Consider the following 21,405-nt stretch of genomic DNA (forward strand, 5'->3'; position numbering starts at 1 on the left):
AAAGCTGTTTAATAGAGTGATTCATAGTTGCATGCACAGATTCATTTCCTTTACAGAAATATGAAAATGTAGGCCCAGCTGCTCTCTGCCACAGCGGCTCTGCCTTTGGTGCTCATTCATTTAGCACAGGCCTGTTTTCAAAATGAGAAGCAAATCCTTTTATCTACTTATATGAGGCTTGACTTTTCTACCATGTTTTCTCTGCTTTCTTTTCCGCATATGAAGTGCACCTTTCGGTCTCCCTTCCTGCTTATATTTCAATATCTCTCAAATCATAAAAATCCTTCAGCCGTGTCCCATTTCTCTAAAGCGAATTTAATTCTGGGCAGAGCGCCGGTGTGCTGTACATCAGGTAATGATGGATGCTGCTCAACATGTGAGCAAATGTGCTGCTTGGGCAAAACCTCTCCACTAATTATTTTAGAGGCACCGCATGCAGTGGAAACCTCTGTGTGAGGTGGGTAGTTAGCACAGTGTGGGGACTTATATCTTACGCACACTCACACTCTGCAATTTGAGTCATTTACCAAATTTGCGTCAATCATGATAGTCATTATCTTTACTTTATTTGAACTATTTTACCCACCAGGAACTGTTAAAGATGTTATCTGTCACTTTTACCTTTAGTTAGTCAATCATTTATTTTAGTTTATTCTTTAGGGACCATGTACAAATCCATTAATACTACAAAAGAAAAGATGATCTGTATCAGATTAAGCTACTGCTACTTTCCATCTGCAGTTTTTGAGTGGGTGATCACACTAAAAGTACACATTACATTACTATTACAAAGTTACATAATTTTGCAAAGAAAGTTTCATAATGTTTATTTTTTATAATAAAAAAAAGCACAGATCTGCTCAGGTTTGGGAATAGTTAAATCTTATATTTTTCTTAATGAGCACTTGGCGCATATCTAAAGTAAACTATACATGTTTAAAATTAAAATAAGTCGATGGCATAACAGCTGTAGTTTGTCCATGTATGAGCTGTCTGACTCAAACTGGAGAATGAATTTTTTAGTTGAACAAAAATCAGCTCCCCTTGACGAAAATCCTTCATTATGAAACCTGCACTTTTACCGTTTTAAAGAATAGTACACACACTGAACCTGGGTTGTCAGTGTCTTCACCTTCATATAGAGGACACATACAACACATACGTTAGGCAAGTAGTGACTATGGTTAAGGAAATGAATGTAATGTCCGCAAAAAGCATGGAAACCCAACATGTGTGCGTGTGTGTGCGCTACTGACGTGACTGAAGTGTTAGTCACAGCAGAGGGATTCATAATGGGTGTAAATTTTGGCTCAGGAAACATCTTTAACTAAGAGTGTGACATTCATTTGTAACACTGCAAACAGCAAGAGCAAACAGTAATCAGAGCTCATTAATTTTGTATGGCACCAGACGCGTCGTAAATATTGACCAACAGTTTCTGTCACAGGTGGGAGGCAGTGGACAGCAGAGGTGAATTTAAAACAAGTATCACTGATGTTGCCAAGTGCGCCTGCCTCAAAGCTGTGCACATTCCTTCCGTAAAATAATAACAATCAAAATATCCTATTAAGAAATTTTGTCTCTGCAATTGGCTCATCTATTTCTTTATTCAAACCCTGATGATAATGCAACTTGTATATACAGGATAATTCTTTATGTAAATATAAAGATGTATAAATATGTTAAAAGGAACGGGAAAACATAAGTAACCTGCAGAAAGTACTGGGAAATAGTGACATAACAGTATATAGCAATTTAAACATCTGCAATCCTCTTAAACTGTATTAGGAACTGACCTTAAATAGCAAAATATATAACTTTTTGCCAGTGTATGGAAAAAAAATTAAACTTAAAACTTCACTTCTTGAATCAGAATCAAAAGAATCAGAATCAGAAGACTTTTATTGCCATTGTCAGCGAACACAACTCACAAACTAGGATCTTTCTTTGGTGATAAAGTGCAACATAAAACACTGACTAAGCACAAATAAGGGCATTCATGAAGTAAAAAAAAATGTATATGGTTAAAAATAAAATAGTCTTAGAATATACTATTTGCTGATATTGCAAAAACAATCATCTAGCAATGAATCATTTAGCTCTTTACTGATATTATTCATCATTTTATGTTGTACCTCATCGCCAAAGCAAATTCCTAGTTTGTGAATTTTGTTTGCTTACATTGGCAATAAACTGATTAAATAGATATCTTTGTAATCCCTCTGTCATCCAGGTAGGTTCCATCGCAAAAGGAAATGCAATTAGGTCAACAGGACTGACGTTTTTAAGAATAAACCTTTTGCCCCTCATCTGAGACTTCTTCAACTTTGACAGGGTTGTGAGCAGGGGGGAGGTAACTACACTAAAACTCACTCACAATAGTTGTTTACAGTTAGGAGTATCTTTTATTGGTGAAGTCCATCCAACCACCCTAAGGTATGAACTGTCATTTGAGTCATATTTTGCATACTCATTCCTTCCCCTAATGTATGATCTCACTCCTACCAGCACACTCAAAATTAGTGGTACATCCAACTATCCTAAGGTATGAACTGTCACTTGAGTCATTTTGCATATTCATTCCTGCCCCTAATGTATGATCTCACTCCTATCAGCACACTCAAAATTAGTAAAGTCCACCCAACTACCCTAAGGTGTGAACTATCACTTCTGTCACATTTTGCACACTCCTTCCTTCCTAAATATATAATCTAACTCCTATCAACAAACTCAGAATTAGTCAAGTCCATCCAACTACCCTAAGGTGTGAACTGTCACTCGAGTCTCATTTTGCACGCTCCTAATGTGCGATCTAACTCGGCACACTCTGTCTATCCCTATTGTTTTCTTGAATAGATTGAATAAAAACTAAACAATCCAAACTTCCAGCGGGATTAGCGCTCAGTCGTATCGCTAGCATGTAGCCCCTCTTCATTTGAGCTGAGTTCCATGTGCGCTGCATGGGAGCGGGCAGGGCTGTGTTTACTAGCCCGGAGGCTCTGTGTGTTTTCTGCTGTCAGTCTCTCACCTGCCAGCCGCAGAGAGCCCGAGCTGTGAATGGCCTCGTCTCGCAGCTCCCTCACGTGGACCGTTACCGTGGAAACCGCATCCGGCCAGACTCCATCGGAGACGCGCACCTGAAACTGGTAGGTGCCCGGCGGTGCGTTCTCCTTGATGATGAGGAAACCGGTGCGTTTGTTGAGGATGAAATAGCTGTGAAAGGGGAGAACAAACACAGAAGAGGAGACACAGAAGTTTAGAAATGTTTTTTTCCCCCCCGCATTTACAAGTCAACATCACTGCTGTATTCCAAGACTTTGTTTACTGTTTGTAGAACAACCAACAGTGAATAAGCTTATCATTTGATTATCCCAGCACACTCAGAGCCCATCCCTTCTGTGTTAACCTCAAAGGGCAGGACGACTCTACTAAAAGAAATGTCCAAAAAGTGCAAAATAGTGGCATTTTTTTGTTCCTTAAAGTTTAATTTGTTTTTTTTAGATGTATAAGAATATGAGGCCTGTCAGGATACATTTTGAAGTTTGATATATTGCTGAAACTAATTTATGCCACTGACACAATAACCCAAGAGCAGATTGAAAACACAAAAACTATTCTACATCTACAATATTGTTAAAAAGCCATGAGCGGCAATAAATAAACAGCAGAATGAAACACTTTAGTGCTTAGTTTGCATCTGTAATGAGTCATAAACGCTATTAATTCAGCCTTCTATCACTCAGAATTCATCATATTGCCAACTGATAAAACTACATTTCTCAGTAGAGCAAAAGAAATGTACACACGATAAATACTGAACCCAAAAATATATTGTTCTATCAATCAGATATTGAACAATAAGCTGATATAGTAATTACCCAGTCAGGCCTAGTGTTAAAGGGCTGTAGTTCTTTAGTCTTTTAGTCATTCATTGGTGCCATAGTTAAACAAAATGTGTATTAGTCAACTTAGCATTTGATTTAAATTATATGGATTTATATGGGACAGCAGCAAAAGCTAGTGAATGAAGTTGAATCTATATGTAAACAAATACCTTGTACATATATTCCTAGTACTTTTTCCTCCATAAATGGTTATTTTTTCCAACTCCCATGCAAGTGTCATCTTGTAAGTGCAGTTTGAGTCAGATACGAGATTTGAGAGCTTTGCTGCGGACCCTTTTTAGTCGACTAATTGATCGACAAGACGAAGAGTTTATTTAGTTTAGTAGTTTTTAGCTATAGTGGTACAAAAACACAGAAAATAGGCAATGAGAGCTTAATGTAAAATAGCCAGCACCCTCTCCACTCAATAAGTAGGTCCTGGATTCATTCCCAGAACTAGATGAGCATGTTTTGTGTAGAGTAGAATTTGAATGGTGAGAAGAAAGAAACACAATTTTCTTTATTATTCTGAAGAACATGAAATAGTAGGTTTGGACGTGAGGCTTCACCTCTCTTTAGGGCAGAGCTGAGAGATTCAAAGGCAACAGAACACAACATAAAACGGACATTATTTCAAGCATATTTAATTTCAAACAATAAAACAAAATACCAACACGAGTATTTCACAGCAGGTCATGTCGTAAAAGGTACTTACAAGTTGAACGTTTAAAGGCGCTGTACCCAATAATTTTTTTAATGCAGTGGAGTAAAGTCTGGTCTGCTGTAATAGATTTAAAAAGCAGCTCACTGAGTAAAAAAAAAAAAAAAAAAAGTCCACTCTGCACTATATGGATCTAATTCTAAAGCAATTTTAGCCATCATGAACCTGAAGTAATGCTGGTGCACTAGATGTTGTTAGCAGTTAAGGGATGCCCAAACTCTTAAGTTTGACTACTGTACTGTTAAAATTTGTTCTGTTTTGACATTTTTAAGATGGTGTAAATCAGGTACAGCACTTTTATACTAAATACCTGAAAAAGAACATAACAGTTGTCTGTCAGTTGTTAACAAATATTGCTGCTAAACTGGCCAGTGCCTGGACTAAAAAACAGAGGGAGCAAGAGGAGGGGTGGGGTCTGGAGAAATAAAGAACAGTGTGATTGGTTTGACAGGTATCCACACTTTATACTCCACCTCTGCAGCCAGATGTTTGTGATCAGAAACATCTGGCTATAAGTAGGCAAGTCTCCTGTGTCACTTGCCATGTCTCAATTTGACGGCTGCATGCTTCGAAGTACTGTTCGGAGTATGCAGCCGTCTGCTAGGTCCTTTGAAGCACACTTCGGCAGACGAAGGGTGCTCCTCCGTGTAGCCTCCATCGACCGCAAAGACTGTGCTGAAATGGGACAGGCCAACCACTATCTGTGCGCTTACGTTACGTCGTCTAGAAACCATGACGGCTGCTGACAAATGAGCTATACAGTCGCTAACTAATGAGCTAAACGTTTAAAATGGACGCCAAAATAATTACAGTTTTAATAATTTATTGTTTAATTGATTATTTAATCATCACAAGTGTTTATTTCTGTTTCGACTGAAGTAAAGAATGAATCTTTCCCTTTGAATATCAATAGGCAAATATAACGTTCTAGATGATTTCTTCCCAGTTGTAGCTAGTATTACATAACTTTAAGAAAATATACCTTGTTTCTTCCGTAGAAGAAGTCACATGTGGTGCATGATGGGATATAGAAGTGTATTCACAGCCAATCTCCATGGAAACGCTGGAAACGCAGGGCACATTTGTCGGCCGCATTCGTGGGGTGCGTGAAATGGGACAGGCCTTGTTGCACCGGTAGTGAGATAAATGCCCTTCAAATGCAGCTGATGAAGTGTGCAACCGTCAAACTGAGACACAGCAACTAACTACAAGTAGCTGCAGTGACTAGTGAAGGCAGCACACACTCAGTTTTATACATTATTTTGCCAGAGAGTTGCAAAAATACTCAATTTGCTCAAAAACTGCGGGGTAAAAAATGACTTGGAACAATAGATAAAGCTATTAAAACACCATATACACAGTTAAGTACCAAAGAAGTGTTATGTTCCAATTTAAGCATTTCAGAAGACACACAACAAACGGTTTAGTGAATATGTCTGTAAAACAAAACATTACTGTCTTCCCCAAATGCAAAACAATAAAACTCATAATCCTACATCGTATTTACAGATGTTTGTACATGCAGATGCTGACTTACCGCAAGACATTTCTCTGGAGGAAGTACCTCTACACGGCCATTTGACCGCCAGCAGCTGAGTAGCCCGCCCCAGGCTAATGCTAATGGACAGAAGCCTGAGAGGGTCAAATGGCTAAATCCACTGGCCCAACCTCCTGTGCGCAAATCATCAATCATTAGGCTTTTACTGACGTTTGCCTGAGCCTACAGAGACCACTCCTCCCGTGTTTTCCCATAAAAGCTATATGACGAGTCGCTAAGTGGGAAAAAATTATCCATGTAAGTGCACGTTTATTGTATGGAAAACCGCAGTCTGGCAGAGAGGATATGATATAGAACGGCCAGACGCGCACACCCCTGTTTCAATTTAATCTGGGTAGAAATTATGAGGGATATGCTCAACTTTATATTACAAATCTTAATTGGATAGCTCTTCAGGTGACGTTTACAGGTTTTTAAACTAGAGTTATGCTCCATCAATTTTAAAGCTTTAGGCTAGGCTATAGGTTTGGCGTCACTGGGGGAAAAATCCATACTAATCTTGTGCAACACAGCGGCTCAATTAGTCTGAAAGGACACGATGCATTCACTCAGCTCTCTTACCATGTTTGAGAGTTCAGACTTTGAAAAGGAAGAGGCAGAGTCAAGGTAACAGGACCGGTGACTGCATGGGCTCCGTATCCTGTTATTTCTCCGGTTGCACTTGATGGTCAAACGGGGGATGAATATTAATGTTCTGTAGTGTTGTTGTGGGATTCAAAATGAAATTATTGCTCATTTAGGTAAGTGGTTTATAGAACATCATGTCAGCATTTCATTTCCAGCAAGGTTTATGTTGTTAATATAAACTCTAGTATTCATAGTACTGCAGCAGCTTTTCACTTGAATGAGAACATCTAAAGTGTCCACATCTAAGCGGATAATATTTTATTGATCGTAAACCCAGAAGAATGAACCCAGGCCTGTTCAATTTTCAAATTTAGACCTGGTTTGTGTTAGTTTAGTTTAATCGTGCAACAGTACTGGTTTGGCACTTTGGTAGAGCAATATTGGTAAAGCATTTTGTATTTTATTTATCGCAAAAATCTAATAAAGCTGTTCATGTTATCATTATTGAAGCAGACCTAGTGAGGGCATTTGGCGCAAAACATCAAATTGTGTTCAAAGTTGAGGTGTATCGTGCAGGTATTCGGTTCAGAGACCACAAAAAATCTGAAGAAAATAAAGTTAAATAGCCCTGTACTAAAAGGTTTGTGAGAGCTAGGAACTAGTTAGAGGGGGTATTATACTTATATGTGCTATTAATCGCAAACACATAACATATTTAGATCACCATGTTACATTTTATTGTTTTGAAAATGCTATATTCCTCTCCACATTCACATCATATTATCATTGTCGTGCATTCCACCTATGAAAGTACTACACATCGCATCAGGTTTGTGAAGGTGCAGTGAATTGTTTTGTATCCCGCTTTTGTATATTTATGGAAAACTGCTGTGCGGGAGCGTGGGTGACGTGGGCTTGTGGGCTGAGCGTAGGGCAGAATTGTACTGCTAACCGTAAGGTACTGAAACATGCATGGGTGACGTCGAAAACCTCTTCATGCATGTAATAATATGCTAAAAATATCTCTTGAAATACCTGCTTCTTTCTTTCTTTCATAGTTTGAAAATCAGCTACCCCAGCTTTAAAGGCCACAGCGATGGCACGGCGAAGATTTCCAAATCCATTATTTAACTTCTTGAGGTGCGTGACATTTAATGATGCGCAAGTTACAGTTACGTTGAAGTTGGACCCATATTCAGAGCATCCTATAGTTGTACGTGGGGGTACTCAACAGTATAGTCTCATTAGCAAAGGGTGTTTCAATGGTATGTTTTACAGCATGTTCTAGGTGAAAAAAATAACTGCAATGCATTAAGGGTCAAACTGAAAAACAGGATAGCACAGGATAAATGAGAAAATGAGGGTGATAAGCAAAGCGCAGTGTTCGGAGACTATTTCACTCTGCCCTTGTCTCCCTGTTCCCAGTGCACAATGAGCTCATTCAGACTTAATTAGAGCCAGAACCAAAGATGAACGTGGCAAATGAAATAACAGAGCTCTTGTATCCACTTGTGCAACTATTTGCTAATGTTACAGTGAATGTCAGGTGTGGCACTGCAGACGGTTGTTTTACGTCGACTGTATTTTAAATGCGCAAGTCGTTTTTATTTATTCTCTTAAGGTAATGTAGCTAAAATCGACAATGAAAAACAAAACGCTTTATTTCTTTAGCCTAACCTTTTGTGAATACTGAACAGTGATAACAAATGGAGACAAATAGGTGGCCCGCTCTGGGTTTGGAACAGGTTTAGGATATTAAATTATGGTACGTCTTACAAATTCAATACTCTAGCCTTTCTCACTAAATACATAAACCAAAATGTCCGTTAACAATATTCAGTCATTCCTAAGAACTTGTCAGCACCCACAAATGGCAATGTGAATGTAACTTTTCTGGTAGAGGGTTAACCTGCTGTTTGCATGTTCAACAGTATGGATTTCAACCTGTATATCTCCATAGAGACAACAGGTTACAGGTCAGATCTGTGAAGAGGTAATGCTGCTCACAGGACAAATGTTTTTCCAAAGAACAATAAAAACAAATATAATTAAATAAATTCTGTGTAGTTTAATGCCACACTTTGGAACATTCTATCTCGGAGACAAGAAGGCAAAAAAAAAAAACAGCAGAAATGTTACATAGTGCACTTTTACTAATACCTGCTGTGGTTTTGTCCGACATACAGACACCATTATTCTAAATGGACGCACAATAGAATATCATGTTGCTCGGGTACAGTACAGTGGTCTGGGCTAGCCCTTTGAAGAGGGTAATTATTCATTAGCAGACTGCTTGACAAGTCCTGAGAGGCGATCACAGTACAAGACATCTGGCCTGCCTCCTCCTCACAAAGATCTATTTCACTCAGGGGTATTGTTGCTTTACATTATAATGCCTCAATCAATCACAGCAGCAAATCCTCCACACTGAGCCGTGCCAGACCAGAATGCAGCAGGCTGGGGCAGAGCAGCCTTTATGATAGGAGGATTTGACGGATGGCGTTTCACAATATTTGAACTATCTAAGGCTTTTGTTACTGCCCCTCCTGTTTCCGTACCTTTTTTTTCGCGTATCAATGTTTTTAATTGTGAAAAAGCAGCTGTTGATTAGAATGTTGAAAACGCAAACCACAATTATGATATGAGATAAATAAAGCAAAGCAAAACAAAAAAAAAGCAACTCAAAAGGGATTAAAAATGTTCAAACTCATGGTTGCGACATCTAAACCTAAATCTAAACATTTTTGTATCTAAACCAATTACCAGAGCTGTAAGATTAATCACAATAGAATCAAAATCGCAATATTAATGGTCAGAATTAAGTTACAATAGTTTAGGTAGGATGATTTACTAGCAAGAGGAATTATTGCGGAAACCAGTACCAAAACAAACCAAAACAAACAGGGCGACACCGATGATGTACTTTAGCCTATTTTAGAAAATACTCACTATTTTCTTTAGGAAAAACATGCAGAGGGAAGTGCTTTGTGCATTTGTGAACAGGTGAGACGCATGCGCTTTTCTCTCAACTGGATTTAACTAAAGTTTGATTTTTCAGCTCGTTCCTGTCGTGATTCTTTGACCAATCAACATGAAGTATCTGTTTGAACATTCTGACCACTGGATCACAGCAGGAGCCATCCCAGATTGATATGTAGAACTCTATTCAGAGGCCCACACAGATCAATCTGGTGAGAACCCGGTCAACAGAATACCCAAGATATTAGAACCTGGAGCCACCTCAGACTCTCCTTCCTCTTCTATCATACTCTTCTCCTTGACTCTACCTGTCTGTATGAATCGGTATTTACAAGTTTTCTTTAAACCATATTTTTTTAATAGTTATTTCTCTCCTGTTAACAAGAAAATTGTTTATATAAGCTAAAAGATGAAATTGTTTTTATGACCTTTCCATAATTGGTCCAAGAAAGTACTACCCACACAAACATAAAAAAACACAAATCAGCATACATTTTTTTAACCTTCTAGAAGAGCTTATGAAACATCTTTTTGAAAAAAATATTATTGCTAATCCTGTAAGAAACATAAACAACTTCTACTTACTCATAGAAATGAAGAGTTTAGTTTGACTTACTTTGGCACATGTCCTTCAAATACATATGTCTTGTTATCCCAGTCGTCAGGGTCGGGAGAGTAGACTTTTCCCAGGACTGTGGTTGGCATACGACCTGAAGATAGAAAAAAAGTCTTTTCAGCATTTTAATTTACTAACTTTATAACTTTAATAGTCACCTAGGAAACCACATGAGATGGATGTTCATTTTTTTCATTCACATTGCTGTATTTTTGTATGTGCTGCATGTGTCGTACCATATAGATGAATTTAAAATGCAGTACATCTGTGGAAGAATGCTGATTTGCTATCCTTTTATCAAAAATGTGCAAGAGTGACATTTGAGTTCGCTCCCACAAATAGAAGAAAATGCATTACAAGGATGCGGTTTGGATGCACAATGATTATAATCATGTAGAAAGACTGTTATTGCCGTCGCTCTCCCATCTCAATCCACCCCAGTCTGAACTGTGCAAGAATTTAACTGAAAGTGTCCTTGAAAAATATAAAAGCTGACCTTGACACGCTGAATTTTAACCTGCTCTGCTCAGTTAGAGCAGAAAGTAAAACAGTGTTCTCATTCCCCTAATATTTTATTTCCCCTTGTATTTTCTATAGCAGTTTGTTAGAGCTGTATAATGTTGGTTAGGTTAAGTACACACATGCACTATTTATAGAATTGTATTAGTAATTAATTTATGGTGAGCCTCTTTTATAACAGGAACAATACTGAATAAGCGCTAAACATTTAACTTTTTTAGATTTTTTTTTTTAGATTGCTTATTACACTGTATTTGTTATTGAGTTTTTCAGTTTTGTTCAAGAAAACTAAAAAAAAAAACCCTAAGATTAAGATACACTCCTGATCAAAGTTTCTCAAAATACCCAAAGGTATTTTGTGTTACATTTTTCAGTTCTGAAACTCCTCTTTGAAGCCTAAATGGAAAGGACAGCGTGTAGGCGCGTGTTTGGACACTGTGTCCCAGAGTCGGCCTTCTCACCTCTGTGACTGTTGATGAAAATTTTCTTCTCTCCGGCCACATGTGCGTGGTCATTCTGGTCACCGATGGTCACCGTCAGGGTGCTTGTCACGGTTTTGGCAGGCCGCCCGCTGTCGCTCATGATAATGGGAATGAGAAACTCTTTTTGCCGCTCACGGTCAAAAGTCCTCAATGCTGTCAGGGTCGCGGTGCCATTTAGGTTGTCCTGGAGGTAGAAATCGTTGCTATGGCGATATTCAGCCGGGACTGTGAAGTGAAATGGTGGCCCGTTCTCCAGGGAGTCTTGGTCCACTGCGCGAATGAGAGTTGAAGTTTGGTTCAACCTTACTACCTAAACAGAAAAGAAGAGCATCAGAGCTGTGGAAGACGGCAAAAACTGCATGACCAACTCCAACACGGTCAGTAACTCTGCAAAGTTATAACTTCCATGGAGTTGGTGCTATTACACTATTTTTATTTTGTTGTTTTTAGTCTCTAGAGTTCCTATTCTTAGTAGAGAGACAATCCTGAGTGTATTTTCAGTAGGATCAGCTCTGAAATCTTTGACGTGATAAAATATGACTGTAACAAAACCCACAGCTGTTGTTAATAGAGTCTGTATGCGCCATTATTTATGCATCTGTTCATCTCACTACAAATTATGTGGAAAACGGCCAAAAGTAATAGTTTCCCCTTTTTTGTGTTAACTAATGAATTGTGTTTTTAGAAATTTAGTTTCACCATGTGCAGAAATTTGGAGACTTTGTTTTAAAAAAGTGTCATGAAAAATAATGGCTTGGATTGAACAGTTTTGGCAATGAATTAAACCTTATATTGTGCTGACAATTAGAGCAGTAGAGTCAAAATATCAATGCCTAAATACGTAAAATGTGTTAAACAAGTACATTTGAACATACCTGTGGTCCAGCAACATTCTCAAACACTACTGGAGAATACACCGCCTCAAATTCTGGTCCGTTGTCATTGACGTCCAACAGGGGAAGCTGGACCGTGGCGCTTCCAGTGAGTGACGGGGTACCGTGATCAGTCGCTATGACAACCAACTGATGCTGCGCCGTTTTCTCCCGGTCCAAAGGCTGGGCCACGGAGAGCAGCCCTGATTGGTCAATGGTGAATAATCCATCTGGGTCAGACTCCTCCAGCAGGCTGTAAGTAATGTCACGGTTCAGGCCAGAGTCGGAGTCGCTGGCCACCATGCGTGCAACGCTGGTCCCCACGGAAATGTCCTCAGGCAGCGGGGCCAGGGACAGGAAGTGCGGGATGAAGACGGGAGAGTGGTCATTGTAGTCCTCCACCTCTACGACGCAGTGCAGCAGGCTGGAGAAGTCCAAGTCTTCAACCTGGGACAGTAAAGAAAAGTGTGAGCGAAATAGAACTGAATCTGTCAGCTATGTTTAAAATCATCATCCAAGTGTCATGCTACAGGAGTATTGTATATAGTAAAACTTTATAGTATTTACTGCAATATCGTGAGGAGGCTTGCAGTATTGTAGGAATGCTAAGTCTGCATATTTATTAAAGTAATTTCCTCACGAGTTACTTTTTTATTTACCATACTGCTGTTTTTTGTGTTTTTTTTGTGTGTTTTTTGGGGTTTTTTTTTGGATCCAAGAGTCTACATCAGTTGTTTGCAAACTTTTCACAGCAAGTACCACCGAAGATAGTATTTAGCCATATCTACAATGGGTTTACAGACCCAAAAGTAAGTCCAAGTACTACCAGAACAAGCTTGTGTTGTTAATCATTGTTACATGTATCATAGTTTATGAACCACTGATACATTCTTGTTTAATAATTACATTTTTGTTGGCTTTTTGAGTACTTAAATAAAAGGTAACTGGAGATTCAATGACTGTTTCTTTTATTTAAAAAAAAAAAAAGTTAGGTCTCACACTGGATAAGTATAGTCTAGAATCTCAAAATACTACTACTACTAATAATAATAAAAGTTAGGTCTCACACTGGATAAGCATAGTCTAGAATATCAAAATAATAATAATAATAATATATATATATAAAAAAGTTAAGTCTCACACTGGACAAGTATAGTCTAGAATCTCAAAATAATAATACATAAAAGAAAAAAATAGTGCCTGTAAATCACTGAATGTCATACAAAAAAGTCTATTTTCAATACATAGAAATTGTGGTTATTTATCGTGTAGTTTTAATGCCAAATTATGAGCTGCATTCTCTACATACTTATTCTATATTTCCATCTTGACAGATTGCTCAGAGCGCTGTGTACTGAAAAGTAACAGTCGCTATAAGGCAGATAAACAACCTGAGGCTGAATGTTTACTTGTATTTTGCAGTGTCTTTTATCCAGCAGCAGTAGTAAGGGCCCATTTGAGCTGGTGTACCTAAATGCACTGCAGTTATATCAAATCATACAGCATTTTATACAGTTTGGAGCTATCTCTGAAATACCTCTATTTTTTAGCCTGGCAAAATGAAAAGTTGTCTTTAGTGCTTTTCCCACCGGGTCTAAAAATATAGCACTTGGCTTTGACAGGGATCACTGAAAGTCATTGTCTGGGTTTTTGACAGACGGGCTGACGCGGGTTTGGGTACACAGGGCATGTGAGGAGAAGACTAACAACTCTATTTATTGTGTTAAGAGAATTCTAGATACAGTAGCTTTTACCTGATTTTTACAGTCTTAAAAAACATGGAAAACAGAACTGGTTTATTTTAAATGATTTGCCGTGGTACAAACTTTTTCCTCACTTACTTTATGCATTTCGAGCATTCTAATTATTCACCACGATGAGTTTATAAGTGTTTTTCCTCAACTTCAGATTCTGTGATGCTAACAACAATTATCATGCAACCAGTGCACTTCCTAACATTAACATTATTAGACGCATTAGTACATATGCAATTTATTTTGACCTCAAGAGCTGCTTTTACATTATATCTGTACTCAGGAAAGACAAACTTTGCTCAAATACAAGGAAAAAGTCAGTTACAGACCCTTTAATGAGCATTTTACAAGATGCAAAGTCAAATGTTGGTTATTCTGTTGGAAATGTTGATGCTTTTCCTAATAAAAAGCTTCAAGATAAGATGTAAATTGATTGTACTTTATCTCATCTTCCTGCATTAAAGTTAATAGGACAGTATATAGAACATGCACACATGGCAAGTCAATCAGATTTCACTTTGCCGTTTATAGACGATGGTTAATTTTTACAGTAACTTGTGAGTTGTGCAAGTGCTGAGCCGATTCATTACATAATATTGTGTGCTTTTGTCTTGCTTCTCCAGAGACCAGAGCATTCTTGTCCCAGTCTACATGCAAAAAACAATGCTAAAAATAGGTATGGACTTTGTAGCTACAGTTGTTAATAAAAACAGCTATCATACATAACAAGTAATTAGCTTTTCGCAGTGCACATTCAAGCACCTGTAGTTTTCACTTTCTCTTTAAACATAAACAGTAGTTTGTATTTTATCTAAAAGTACACATCCAAACACATGTCTCACCTGGTTATTTCTGACCCAGTGCAGTTGAAAGCCTCTCCTACTTATTTATTTAAAATAAAATGAAATAAAAATCATGACCTGGCTTGCCATGTTAATTTAGCAAAAAACAGACGGAGGAACAACAAGGTTTTAAATAGCAGAAATGTGGGGATGTGGCGTGAGAAGATGGTTAGGTTGTACTTTATGTTGTACCTTCAGAGTGAGGTTAAAGCGCTGCTCATTGTGACGTTCATAGTCCAGTCTTTTCTTGATCCTCAGCGTGCCCCTCTTCTCCTGCTTGTGACTGATCATGTAGAACTTCTGCTCCTGGTCTCCAGCCACCACACTGAAGGTCAACTGAGCATTCTCCCCAGTGTCTCTGTCCTCGGCTGCAAGCTCCAGCACCTTTTGGAACACAACACGCACACATAGAAGGTATAAAACAATAACATGGCTGCCGGCAAAGCCAAGGGAGGTCTAAACTATGGTTTGATGTCATGTTTTTCTGAAGTTGAATCCGTGCTCTTTATCTTTATGGAATAAAAGTTTTATAGTTCCAGTCACCAGGGCATAGTCGAGCGCAGACTGTGGTTGGAAATGAAGCTATAAAAGCAAATGGTGCTAGCAACCACTGAAAAAACAAAATATACAGAACCAGTCAAAAGTTTGGACACAGCTTCTCATTCAGTGTCTTTTGTCTTTATGTTATTCACTACCATTGCATTGTAGCCACACACTGAAGGCATCAAATACATGAGTCATATGTTATATATAGCTGTATGAAATGTTTTCACTTCACAGGTGTGCCATGCCAGGGTTCATTACTGGAATACTAATGGTGCACAGCAGTAATCAAAGAGTGCCCATTTTGAGGAATCTAAAATATAACAAAAAACGTTTTTGTTTGCTACATTCCATATGTGTTCATTCATAGTTTTGACCTCTTCAGTGAATGTAAATAGTCATGAAAATCAAGAAAAAAACACTACATGAGAAAAGGTTGTCCAAAATATTCTGTTAAGGTATATTAAAAACAAAAACACACAAAAAAAATTACATAGTGAGGGTATCATCAATCTGTCATTGTATGTATTTGTTTTCTATTTCCTTGTAAAAGCAACTTTGGATACCATATGTTCAGTCCTTCTGGTATTGTTTTATATCTAGTATTGGCAAATACTACCAAAGTATTGATTTCAGAACTAAAAAAGCTGGATCGTTGCATTAGGAGGAGTACATGGAACAATATCCAGTCCATTGTAGAGTTGACATTAGAATACGTTAGAATAACGTTAGAATAATTACGTACATCATATCCATTATGTCTTTAAACAGTGGGTGATGTATCAAATTGAATTCACAACCATCGCTCCATTTACATTGCATTGCATTACATCTTAGTTAAAGTGAATCTGTTTCGTAATAGGCCTAGATCTGCAACTGCAAAGGCATTCAAAGTAAACGCATAATTATCTCCATTTAATTAGAGTCTAATTTTATAAAGGGTTGATTCTGTTAGCTTATGCCGACAGATACACAGATAATTAAGCCTTTACTGCTAATGTGCTATCAACTTTAACCTATAAGCGTGTCTTCAGGCATCAGCTGAGAATGGCGGTACAGTAGCTCTATAAATATTTCACAGCTTCCCTGGCAAATGGTTTGTTGACAACTTAGTGACGTTATTCACTGCTGAGTGCTGTTTTATATATGCTGTCTGCCACTGCTGCTTTCAAAGAACTGGTGTAAGACAGGAAGATGCAGGTGTACAAAGTGAGTCTGACAAACAATCAACGGCGCCCTATGTCTATGTTCATTCTAAGAACCACGTCCTAATAGAGTTGGCGCAGAGTCGGAGACCACACTGATTTCCCCACAGTGAACAAAATACATATTGCTTTTGTTGAAGGCACATTGTACTCTTCAAAGTTGCAAAAGTCTCCCATGGCCAGAAAATGGAAATGTCCTAGCAGGACTGCCTTCTCTGTCCGCGGCAAATTTTCAGATTCTTTGTCGTTTTGAGTTTTCGCCGGATGTCAGTGAACAGCTATTGTACCAGGTTTCAGAGCATACTGTTTGTTTCGTGGATAATTGAAAATATTTGGAGTTGGGAAGTTATAGGTACAAGATTTAAACATGTAGATGGCTTCACATATGAATGTAGAGTATTTGTACTGCATAGTCAAATATTTCTTAAACTAATCATTGTTATGAATTGTAATATGCCTTTAAATAATATAGAGTTGTTTTCTCCGAGCACTCAAAAATGCTTTTGCATTTTGACCACTTATTTGCATTACACTTAAACTTCTACTGTTTTTATTAATCCATAAACCATCACCAGATTCATTCTTTGGTCAAACTGTGTTCACAACAAACGCACGGCTCTATTAGCACAGCATTCATGGGAAAATACTTTGTAATTATTCATTCACATTGCTGACAGCAGAGGGAGCTCCAACGCTTAAATGCCTCATTTCAAATGGAGGCGAAGTTCGTAAAGTAAATTTTCCAAGTATTATTTTAACTTAGATAATGATGCATGATATGTGTTCCATAACTAACCAATGGAAGAAGCCTATTCTATTTTATCTAAACTTGCCTTGTGACAATTTCCTGTTAAACCATAGCTACAACCACTTGCATCACAGTATAAAGCCTAAAGTGGAGAATGAGATAATGATACAAGAGCTTTTCAGGATGTTCACTGAATTCAATAATAATAATAAAAAAACAATTAGCTCTGAAATTGACTGTACAACTTGAAGCAACCAAAGTCTTGACCTGAACATAGAGGTCACTGTATTCCACAAAGAGAGTAGTCTGGTTGGTGCTTAGTTTGAATGTACTTGTCAAATACAGTAGCCTTGCCAAATGTGTTTTAGAGCTGCCAGCTGCTGTGTAAGACATAGCTTAGTCATTTAAAACAGAAACAAGCCCTGTAGCAGAAGAATGATCTAATGTGGCCCCATCTTAGTGATAAAAAAAAAAAAAATGCTGGTGGATTTATTAGGCAATACCTGATACAATTTCCCATACTCATTCTATCATACAGTATTGATATTATGCCACTGATGCCATCAACATTCCCTGGGGACATGATGCTAACCGAGGCACTGAGCTGTCAGAAGCTCTGTTACTCAAGTTAGACTAATCTGAGTTTTGTTTTAGCACTATCTGACCACAAAGAACTGACTTAGCTAGAACTACAGCAGGTGAGCTTTTTTCTTGTTTACAGACAATCTAAAAACCTAATAGGCCGTGTTTGCTACTATCTGCATAATATCACCATGGTAACTGCTGAACATTCTTCCATAGACATACATGCGGTCCCTGCAGCGTGATGTCACTGCAAATAACTCACCTCAGAATTTGGCTCTGCGTTTTCCGACACTTTGGCCATACAGGTGTGATCTGTAAACCTCGGCGCGTGATCGTTCACATCTTTGATCTGAATGCTGGCTGTTCCCGTTCCCGTCATCCCCCCTCCATCCCGGGCTTCCACCACCAGCAAATAGGACTCCACCTGCTCCCTATCCAACCCATTCATCGCCACCGTGATAGTCCCAGTTGTCGGATTTATACTAAACATATCTGAGAAAGTTGGCAGCCCTCCTACTTCCATATTCGTCGCATCTAAACTTCCCACAATCCTGTACGAGAGCACGGCGTTCTGCCCCACTGCCGCATCGTCCAAGTCCGTCGCAGTCATTTCCATCACTAGCGTCCCGGGCGGGGAGTTCTCTGCTACGTCACCATGGCAACTGGGAGCGCAGGTGAAGATGGGGGCGTTGTCGTTGATGTCCCACACGTTGATGATGACGTCGGTGAACCCGGTAAGCCCCTCGCCGCTTTCATCCGTGGCCAATACGACAAAACGCCAAACGGCCCTGTCCTCACGGTTCAGAGTTCGTTGGGCGTAGATTTTTCCTGTCACCTCGTCAATTATGAATTCACTGTCTGCGCCCTGACCGTGGAGAGAGTAGCGCAGAGCCTCCTGGTCGGCATCCTTGTCTGGGTCAGAAGCGGTTACCTGCGAAAAGACGGATTTTTTTCAGTGTTAAATTATTAAAATGACAGCACATAAAGGGCATCCCTCGACTTCATTTCAGCACGGACAGACTCAAAGGTACTTGGCACTGGCTCACATCCAAGCCTCCTCAACCTCTCATGTCTCACTCATTCACGGCACATCAGAAACAATTACGGCCCAGACAGGATAAAGATGTTCCAATTTAGAGTGGTAATTGAGGTTGATGTAGATTGAAAATGAACTTTGGTTCCTATAAAAAAACATGTTTTCTGCTTGTTCTATAAAAAACTCATTTTGTGCACCTCAGCCTGAACTCATTTAGAAATCCAATCTAAGCAATTATTTTGACAAACAAAACAGTTGCCACAACCATTTCAATCTAAATGTCATCATATAGATTTATTATTTCAGAAATTTAAATCATCTTTGTTAAAACTTACTGAGTTAAAGTCGTAGTGACTTTTCAACTTTTCAATAGTAACGTTCAATTCAGTTCTAAATAACAGTGTGTTGTATGATGCATAGTAGCTTAATTATAATCTTATTAGACCCAGGACACGCTGGAGGGGCGTCCCACCGGAGGAGCTGGAGGACGTGTCTGGGGTGAGGGAAGTCTGGGAGTCCCTGCTTAGACTACTGCCACCGCGACCCGGCCCCGGATAAGCGGAAGAAAATGGATCAATGGACACACATTCATGAAATAATGTAACGTATAACAAAACAGACATGGCAATAGTAAAAAAAAAAGGGAGAGCACCTCTAATGTTTGGTTGTCTTTCAATACATTTTAAGGTACTGAAAATAGTTACTTTTAATTACTTAACAGACAAAAAAATTCAATATAAAATACTTATTAAGTGTGCATCAATTCAATCATATCTCTGTTTTCTTATGTCTCTTTTATTAGCTTTACTTTCTGCACCTGTCAGTCTCAGCCTACCTACTAATGTAAATATATCCTTTATTACTGTAATGTATCTCCAACATGACATTTCTCTGTATAAAATAGTCTGTATTTTTGCATGTATTTCACCTAACTCATTCTCACATGTATATGGATCAAATATATACAGCATTTGTTTATATCTTCCACATATGTTCCCCATGTTGCTGATCTGGCACATATGTACTTCACTCCCGGAAAAGCCATGCACTTTGAATGCTTTGTAGTTTGCGTGTAGCAGTCTAATTACATGTTTTTACCTGTAAGACAAAGACAGGAGACCCATCCAGCTCCTCGGTGACGCTACCATAGTACTCATTAACGGTAAACACGGGAGCTTCGTCGTTCTTGTTCACCACATTTACTGCCACACTGGTGTAGTCCTCCCATTTGCCATCTGAAGCCAGAAGATGAAGCTTGTACCTGCACATGTGAGGAATAAAGAGCATCATTAGCGCAGATTTGGTTGATACCGCAAACCCAACATCTTTCGGAAAACTGAAATCAAACATCAGCTAAGAGGAAATAGGTAAATGTCAAAACAACATATAGCGAAATATGTTTTAATTCATACACTAGATTAGTTAAATACTGACGAAGTGGTAAAGAAATGCTGTGTTCTGATCACAAAACTAGTGACAAGAAAATCCCCAAAACATGATAAATAAAATCCTCCAGGTAAAATAGTCCTGACCAAGACTAGCTCAAGATCTGAGGATGGGTCCCCAGCTCCTTGATCCTGACAGGTCGCCCCAGCAGATTTGACGAATGGGTCAGATGCAACAGATGCATTTCATTACCGGGACAACAAAGTGTGCCTTAAGTCAAACTGAGATATACAAAAGAGACCAATGAAATAGTTGTAATACGAGCTAAATGCCACAACATATTTCTTAGCGTGAAGGGGGTTGTTAAAGGAAAAGAAGATGAAAAGAAATGCTGCTTTTATCAATGAAGTGAATTCAAACTGACATTTAATCTAGAAAACAACCCATGTGTACAACCTATTTTTCTTGCATCTTTAAAAGTGTAACAGAAAAAGTCTCTTATTTCAGTAGTAGTGGTGCAGTAGGATTATAGTGGTGTTTATATCTAGGATTTCTGTGGTGTCTTTCAAGATACTCATAGTGTTTTGCGTCTCAGTTCTACAGACGTACTTATAGTCGTATAATTTAACTGTAATGGAACGTGTATTTTTAATGTTTGTTCACCTGCCCAGGGTGTGGACACATGGAAAGTAGCAGTAGCTAAAATCTGGTACAAATCATCTCTTCTTTTGTTAGATTAATGAATTTGTACATGATCCCTAACAAATAAATAAATAACAAACAACATAAATAAATAAATACATAACTAAATAAATAAATAACTAGATAAATAAATAACTAGATAAATAAATAATTAAATACATAAATAATTAAATAAATAAATAAAATACAACTAAATTAAAATAAATTAAATTAAAATAAAATAATAAAACAAAAACTAAAATAAAAACTAAAATAAAATAAAATAAAGAAAGACAGAAAAAAAAATAAATGTTCTGACCTCAGAGCAGCTGAATTAACTTGTATGTAAACAATATGGCTAATGTCAAACTATAGGCTTTACAAATGTCTTTAAGGGTTAAATAACAGAATATAGATTTAACCTGTA

The 21,405-nt window shown here is 38.2% G+C and overlaps 1 protein-coding gene across 1 annotated transcript in view; it reads right to left on the reverse strand.

The window, feature by feature from the left end:
- si:ch211-186j3.6 (neural-cadherin) overlaps nucleotides 1-21,405 on the reverse strand; it is a 410,843-nt gene that overhangs the window by 154,441 nt on the left and 234,997 nt on the right. Inside the window, exons 18-24 of the mRNA XM_033991613.1 lie at nucleotides 20,010-20,172; nucleotides 18,138-18,806; nucleotides 14,987-15,178; nucleotides 12,202-12,645; nucleotides 11,306-11,636; nucleotides 10,326-10,419; nucleotides 3,029-3,213 (exon numbers count right to left, since the gene is read on the reverse strand). Coding sequence (XP_033847504.1) covers nucleotides 3,029-3,213; nucleotides 10,326-10,419; nucleotides 11,306-11,636; nucleotides 12,202-12,645; nucleotides 14,987-15,178; nucleotides 18,138-18,806; nucleotides 20,010-20,172 — 2,078 coding nt within the window. The remainder of the gene's footprint in view (nucleotides 1-3,028; nucleotides 3,214-10,325; nucleotides 10,420-11,305; nucleotides 11,637-12,201; nucleotides 12,646-14,986; nucleotides 15,179-18,137; nucleotides 18,807-20,009; nucleotides 20,173-21,405) is intronic.

Source organism: Periophthalmus magnuspinnatus, chromosome 3 (genome assembly GCF_009829125.3).
Source record: "Periophthalmus magnuspinnatus isolate fPerMag1 chromosome 3, fPerMag1.2.pri, whole genome shotgun sequence".
NCBI classification, from domain to species: Eukaryota; Metazoa; Chordata; class Actinopteri; order Gobiiformes; family Gobiidae; genus Periophthalmus; species Periophthalmus magnuspinnatus.